Below are 7,456 nucleotides of genomic sequence, written 5' to 3'. Positions count from 1 at the left end.
GAGTTGGGAAAAGATGTGGAACAAAATTCACAATAATAATAATAATAATAAAGACCAGGCTTACTGCTCTGGTTGTTCTTAGGTTGGTTCCGACTCATAGCAACCCTGTATAGGGTTTCCAGGGAGTGGCTGGTGGATTTGAACCACTGACCTTGCAGTTGAAACTGACCTTTTGGTCTAGTGCATTATCCCACAGCACCACACCAAGACCCCTGAGACTATGGCCCTTAGACACCCTGCAAGCCTAGAGCTGAACTCACACTTGTGGCTCAGCTTTCAGTCAAACAGCAGACAGGCTTATGAGGTGACAATTACACTAGGGAGGTACGTACTCATATTCAACCATATGCAATCCATAGGGCAGCATTTGCCCGGGGATAAAGCTCAGGAGGAAGGAAGGGATATGAATGGAAATATTTGACAGAGGGAGGAAGTGGGAAGAGTGCTGTTACAGTGTAGGGATCTCAATCAGTGTAACAAAACAAAATGTGTATGAATTGTTGAATGGAAAACCAATTTGCTCTGTAAACTTTCACACAACTCACAATTAAAAAAGAGAGAGAGAGAGAAAAGAAAACCTTTCTACTGTGACATATATAGATGAGGTCACTATGAGTGGGGATTGATTGACAGTCACTAGTCTGGTTTAGGAAGCAGGGTTGGTCACAGTGAGTCCCTCACTCAGAAGGGCTCCTTCTTGGTTTAATGCTCTGTTGTCATTAGCTTGACATTCTTAATATTTTAAAACAAGGAACCCCTCATTTTCATTTGGTACTGGGTCTCGTAATTTATGTAGCCAGAACAGTAGGAAGGGATCTGGGTGATAAATGGATTTCTGTATTTATCTTCACATAGGGAGGCCTGGTGTGGCACTGTAGGATAAGCACTGGACTATTAATTACAAGGTCAGCGGTTCAAACCCACCAGTCACTCCTTGGAAGCATCAGGGTTGCTATGAGTCAGAACTGACTTGACAGTACTTAACAACAACAGCCTGATAAAGATGAGCCCTGGTGGCTCTGTGGGCTAAGCATTGGGCTGCTAACCTAAGGTCAGCAGTTCAAACCTACCAGCTGCACTGAGGGAGACCAATAAGGGAGAAAGATGACTTCATAGGAATAAGCACATGACCTCAAGTTGCTTTGAACCGCAAGGTGGGTGGTTCAAGCTCACCTGCCATTCCTCAGAAACCCTATACAGGGTCACTATGAGTCAGTACCGACTTGACAACAACACAGAGCAGTGAGCCGGAACTGACTCCATGACATTGTTTTGTATTTTTTGGTAGTCTGATCAAGACAAGTTTCTCTCTCTTTGCTCTGTCTTTTCCCTTGCCCTGCTTTATTCCAGTCTAAGCAAAATCTCTTTAAGACCTTACTTGTTTTACCCATTAAATATATATATATATACATAACTAGAAAAACAATGTCCTTCCAAATTATATCTACCTCTATGCCAAAAATATTCAGCATGCCACCTCTTACTTATGCCTAAAATGACTTTTTGTTTACTTATTCCTCAGCATCTACTTCAACCAGAGGACGGAGCCAAACACGAGGTGAGTTGCATCATTGATTTCAGTTCATTTAACAAGTCTTCACAGCAAATGCGCATGTGTCCAACCTTGAGCTAGGAGTGTGAGGAGGATACAAGAATAAATATGGCATGGTTTCCACCCTCAAGGAGCCTATGGTATCCTGGGATTTTTTTTTTTTTTTTTCTGACTCTATCAGGATGGGAAGAGTAATATTTGATAGTGATCTAAACATGTGAAGAGGAATAAAGCACACAGTGATGATCTAGGGACCTAGCTTGTTGTGTTATGCATTATCTAAAGAAACAGATGCTGTAGCTAGCTTTACTTCTAGTCTACTGGTTGACTTTAACAAGATGTGCTTTAATTGCCTTTATGCATCAAAAGTTGAACAAATTCTATGCCCCCCTTTTTTCCCTAAAATTTTCCAGAGGATAAAGGGTTGCATCACAGTTTTGCCATTTCCCCATTTGCCCATGGCAGGGACATATTAGAGAGATGTGGTCCTGGGAGAAGCTGTCCTTGATAAACTTGGGTGAGGGTAACAAGCAGCAGCATGTTAGGCTATGCTGAAGAGCCCAAGAAGTTCTCAAATGACCCACCCAGACTTCCTGTGCGCCTTCTTGTCATCAGTAACTTGAAAGTTAGGAACATACACACACCACTGGACTGAACATCAAAGATGCAGATTCTCCACCTAAAGCGAACTAATAAAATTAAACTATCAACTCTCTACCCTTCCTATTTCTGAGAATTCCAAGATAACTAAGTAAGCCCTCCATATTTTAGAATTCTTTCTAGTGCTTGAGAGGTCAGGAGGTAGGAGAGAAACTTGTTTCTGGCATGTGTGAAATGGTGATGGGGAGGGGATTTGTCAATACTGATCAAAGTGGGGTCTCCCATGCAGCCTGGTATTCCCTTAGCCTGTCCCCGCAAGGCTGGGAGATCTGTGGTTAGCAGGTTGGGTGGCAGGAGGGAGTTTCATTTTTCAGTAGCAATATTTCTGGACACACATAGGTGTCCTGTTCCCAGGACAGGGATTTCAGAGACACCCAAAGATTCATCTGCACTCAGAGCTCAGTGTTGGGGCCCTGATCCAAGCTCCTTCATTCACAGTCTTTTCCACTTCTTCCCTTGTACAGAGAGTGAAATCCGGGTTAGACTGCAGAGTGCATCCCCATCTACCAGATGTAAGTAGTCACTAACCTGCCAAAGGGAAAGCATCCAAGAATCCAGGGTTACTGACTAAAGACTAGGTAGGGCAGTGTGTATGTGTGTGCACACTCACTCAATCATGAAACATTCTTTAAGGTCCATGTGTGCCTTGGACCCTGTGCTAGTGCTGTAGGTAAGGAGCTGAGTAGGTCAGGTCCCTGTTGCTTAGTGGTTCTCAGACTCTTGTCTACCACCCAACACAGCACAGTCATAGGGCTCAGCTCAGCGAGCGTGAGGGAGCAGAGAGGGGCAGCCAGAGCAAGCCTTCCTGGGCTAGATGTCACTTACTTGGAGACTGAAGGGCTGATCTGAGTGGGGCTCAGAGGGATGAGACATCTGAGGACTCAACTGTGTGGCTGAAGGGAAAGGAGGACAAGGGGACCGGTTAGGAAAGCTAAGAGTAGAGAAGGGTCAGAAGTCAGAACATGACAGGCTCTGTGTTCTAAACAGAGAGAGTTTGAACTTCCTCTCAAATGTCAGGAATTCCCCAGTCTCTGTCTATTAAATATGTTCAACTCTGGTTGTTCTTGTGAGAGGTTATTTGACAATGTTTTGAAATGAGCCAAACTTAACACAGGAGCCAAGTAGAAGCGTATGAAGAACAAAGAGCTAGATCAGACAGCTCCAGAAACAAGACTTGGGTTTGTCCAGAGAGCTCAGGACCCGGGAGCTTGGGAGCTCATTCGAGGGCTAATGCTTTCTCCCCTGAGTTCTTCCAGGTTTTGCGGGGCTGAGCCCAAGTAGGGGAGAACTTAGTGAGGGGACTTACTCATCAATCTGTGCCCCATCTTATACGCTGCCCTTGTACAGAACCTCCCTCCTCTCCAGGTTGCCCAGTTTGGGAAACTTGCTCCCCTACTTCACTTGGCTGCACATAGCATTGGCCAGATGGACTTGAACTTAAATCACATAAAACAATATCATGTTTATGAGTTAGGGGCCACAGATTCCTTTGGACACTCCCAGGCAAACAAGGCCAGGGACCTACCACCAACAGAGGTGTCCTGTACAGGGGATGAGACTACTGTTGAACAATTTGCTTCAAGAAACCTGGTTGTTTAACTACCCTCCATCCAATGTAAGATGGCAGCGCCTCCGAGTCACAGAATCATCCTATGGTGTATGATGGGATCTAATTAGGAAATATCTACCAAGGACTTTGACCTCCTTTTGAGAGGTCTTTCTTTCTGAGGCTGTTAATATTACAAAGTGCCCGGTTGATAGGTGCTATAAATCAGCAAAGCGCAAAACTTATTATAAGGCTAACCAAAGTGTCCCAGAGTATCAAGCAGATGCCATCTTCCCTGATATTCACAGTGCCATCCATGAACCCTCCCCACGTCCTGTAGATGGACTCAGGATGGAAAGTTTGGGGTTTCTTTTACAGGGACAGAGTTGGATGACGTGAAGCGTTTGCTCAAGGGGAGCCGATCAGCAAGCACAAGCCCCATACGGAATTGCTCCAACACACTCCCCATCCCCAAGAAGGGCACTGTGGAGACCAAAACAGTGACAGCAAGCTCTCAGTCAGGTAAGCTCAACAGCCCAGGGCTACAATAAAGGGAAGGGGAAAAAGGGGCATGTTTGGAATCCAACCAAAGAGCGGCTCAAGCAGCGTAAAAAAGGGGGCTGTGTCCTTACTCTTGTCTGGTCAACTCTGAGACTTATTTCTATAGTCTAGAGATTCTATATGAGGCAATTTTTGACAGTAGATTGTGTTAACCAGGTTCCCTAAATGAAGATTTGGGGGGGAAATTGTAGTGTTTCTATTCATTATTTCATTCATTCAAAAAAATATTGCATGCTTACTCTATGCTGCACTTAACAACAACAACAACCCTATGCTAGAAGTCCTGGTGTGGCACTGTAGGATCAGACCTGGACTGCTAACCATAAGGTTGGTGGTTCAAGCCCACCAGTTGCTCCTTGAAAACCCTATACAGATTTGCTATGAGTCAAAACTGACTTGACAGCACTTAACAATAATAACCATATGCTGAGCACTGGCCACTAAGGAAAAACAATGAACAAGATAGACCAATTGCTGCCCTCTGGAGACAAGAATCTCTAGGGAGAGATGAACAGCTAACCAAGTGACCAAAGTCAAATAGAGTGAGTGCTGCCCAGCACAGAGATACCAAACGCAAGGTGAATTCTGTAGGAAGTAGAAAAGTGAATAAGACAGATTTTATTCAGGAGAGAATCCGGTTTGCTATGACCTGAAGCTTTCTACTCATTCCACCACTGGAAATGTGGGAGAGACTGTGGTCTTCTGTTTGTTATTAAAAAATATAACCAAAGCCTCAGGGCACTTTTATGACCTGCATAGCTAACTTCCTCTCAAATAATACATAGGAAGAATTGGCTTCAGATATGAAAAATCATGAAAATCCTTTCCCAGGTATGGAGTGTCTCTTATTTCTGATTGGCACATAGGAATATTAAGATGTCCTCCCTGCCACGTGGCCTCAGAAACGAGGTCAGAACATACATCCTGCACTTGCCTCAGTGCTTAGAATTCGACTGTAAAAGATTCACTACTGAGTCTCATTTGTGGGTTCCTTAGAATCTTTGAAGAGTAGGGCCATGGGAGGCAACAACACACAGGGAGCTGGAGAGAGGGTCTTAGAAGGAGAAGTGGGGGAACTCCAGAGCAAAATGCAGCTGCCTCAAGTCTCACCAAGAGCCAGGAAGAATTTATCATTCAAACAATTAAGCTCTGAGATTCCAGGCAGAAGTGGGATGACCAACTGCCCAGTTTTCCAGGGACTGAGGGGCTTCCCGGGACATAAGACCCTCAGTGCCAACAACCAAGAAAGCCCCTAAAAACTAGGATGAGTTGATCCTCCCAGTGTAAAAATGTTGGTTTTCCATGTGTCTGTTTCCAGTGTCAGGCACTTATGATGCAACAGTCCTTGACACCAACCTTCCTACTCATGTGTGGTCCTCCACCTTGCCTGCGGGGTCCTCCATGGGGACCTACAACAACATGACAACCCAGAGCTCATCACTTCTCAACACCAATGCCTATTCTTCAGGATCAGGTATGTGACAACACCCACCTCCTCCCACTCCTCAAACTTAGATACCTTTATCCTGGAGCTGAATGATTCTTCCAAGATTCTTCCACTGGAACAATTCAATTCTATCCAGTCTATAAAGGGTTTTCTCCTGGTAGGTCCACTAGTATATCAGGAGAATGTAATGGAAAAGAACACTGAAAACAAAAGCAGAAAACTAGTTTCACTCCATACAAATTACCTGTGTGACCTTCAACAGGTGTTTCACTTCTGTGGGCTTCAGGTACCTTCTTCCTAAAATGGGAAGACTAACAACCAACAGCCTTTGGCTGGACCCAATGTGTACTTGAGATCTTACCATTGCAAGATCAGTCCTTAGCTATGACCCAAAGTCCACCACAACTAATGTGGCAAGACAAGAGACTAAATTTATCCTAAACTCAAAAATTGCACAAAATATAAAAACTCAGTCCTGGTGTCTATTCTGGTTTTCCCATGGTGCCCAAGTCTTTGTCTCGGTTCTGGGCTGTGCATCCCTATCACCAGCCTTTCTTCTCCCCTGCAGTCTTTGGCGTTCCAAATAACATGGCGTCCTGTTCGCCCACGCTGCACCCAGGACTCAGTACCTGCTCTTCAGGTCAGTACCATGGGCCACCTTTTCTAGGTATTAGCTTATAAATAATGAGGCTCCCTTTTAGGGAGGAAACAAAGTGGTTTCTATTAAAGTCGTCCATTCTGCCTGTGAGCATGTAAGACTTGCCTCCTGCAGTGCAGAAGCAGAAACCATGAGGTACATCTACGCATCCTGCTCTTGGTCTTAGAACTCTGAACCTCAAGGGAAAGTTCTAAGGAAATGGGCACAGGGAAGGGGGCCAGAGACCAGACTTTCATGATTACTTTGTTCCAGTACCTTTATTTTCTGTGAGAATTGGAAAACTCGAAACACAAGGCTTAAGAGAGTAATGTTTTAGGACATTTTCTGTTATACCCAATGCAAACTCCTGCTATTACGTTACGTGGGCCTAACTATTCAGAAAACAGAACTGTTAGTAATTTCTCTTGGCCTGTGGTAGAGAAAATGACTGAGACATTACGGGTGCCAGTTTTGGAGGAAGTTTGCGAACTTCTGCTAGATACAAAGACTTTTATCATGAAAGTGGTTTGGGATTCCAGGAGAGCCTGCCTCTGAGGAGCCTCCGCTATGCATTGCACCCTCTATCCATTCAACCTCAATTCCTTTCACAGTGTTTGGCATGCAGAACAATCTGGCTCCCAGCTCAACCACCCTGTCCCATGGCATGGCCACCACTTCCACAGGTCAGTAGCCTCAGTTTAGAGCTTAGGGGCTGGGGCGTTGCACCCTTTACAGCTATAACTCACAATATCCCTTTTAAGCAGCTGAATTAGAGGAACCAAAATATTCCTTAAAAACAATTGACATTCCCCACCAAAGAAACACATTCCTGTCTAACCTAAAAAGGTCAATCTTGATCATTTGTTGGGTCAGACATGAATGAAATTTGGAGGGGAACCTTCACTTTCAACAGCATCTGCACCTTGGTGGTGTTGCTTGTGTACCCTTTGTCCCTTCACCACAGCCACACTGAGTGGGCTGATGGTCTTGTCGGCACTCTGCTTTCCTTGACAGCCCATTGTCATTGAAAATCAGTGAGTGACTGGTTCATTT

General features: G+C 44.7%; 1 protein-coding gene across 1 annotated transcript in view; it reads left to right on the top strand.

Annotated features, from left to right (window-relative positions):
* COL17A1 (collagen, type XVII, alpha 1) overlaps positions 1-7,456 on the top strand; it is a 56,609-nt gene that overhangs the window by 16,647 nt on the left and 32,506 nt on the right. The window contains exons 7-12 of the mRNA XM_006831318.1: positions 1,523-1,558; positions 2,677-2,724; positions 4,137-4,280; positions 5,638-5,793; positions 6,335-6,406; positions 7,015-7,086. Coding sequence (XP_006831381.1) covers positions 1,523-1,558; positions 2,677-2,724; positions 4,137-4,280; positions 5,638-5,793; positions 6,335-6,406; positions 7,015-7,086 — 528 coding nt within the window. The remainder of the gene's footprint in view (positions 1-1,522; positions 1,559-2,676; positions 2,725-4,136; positions 4,281-5,637; positions 5,794-6,334; positions 6,407-7,014; positions 7,087-7,456) is intronic.

Source organism: Chrysochloris asiatica, unplaced genomic scaffold (assembly GCF_000296735.1).
Source record: "Chrysochloris asiatica unplaced genomic scaffold, ChrAsi1.0 scaffold00003, whole genome shotgun sequence".
NCBI lineage: Eukaryota > Metazoa > Chordata > Mammalia > Afrosoricida > Chrysochloridae > Chrysochloris > Chrysochloris asiatica.
This window is presented reverse-complemented; position numbering and strand designations above follow the sequence as displayed.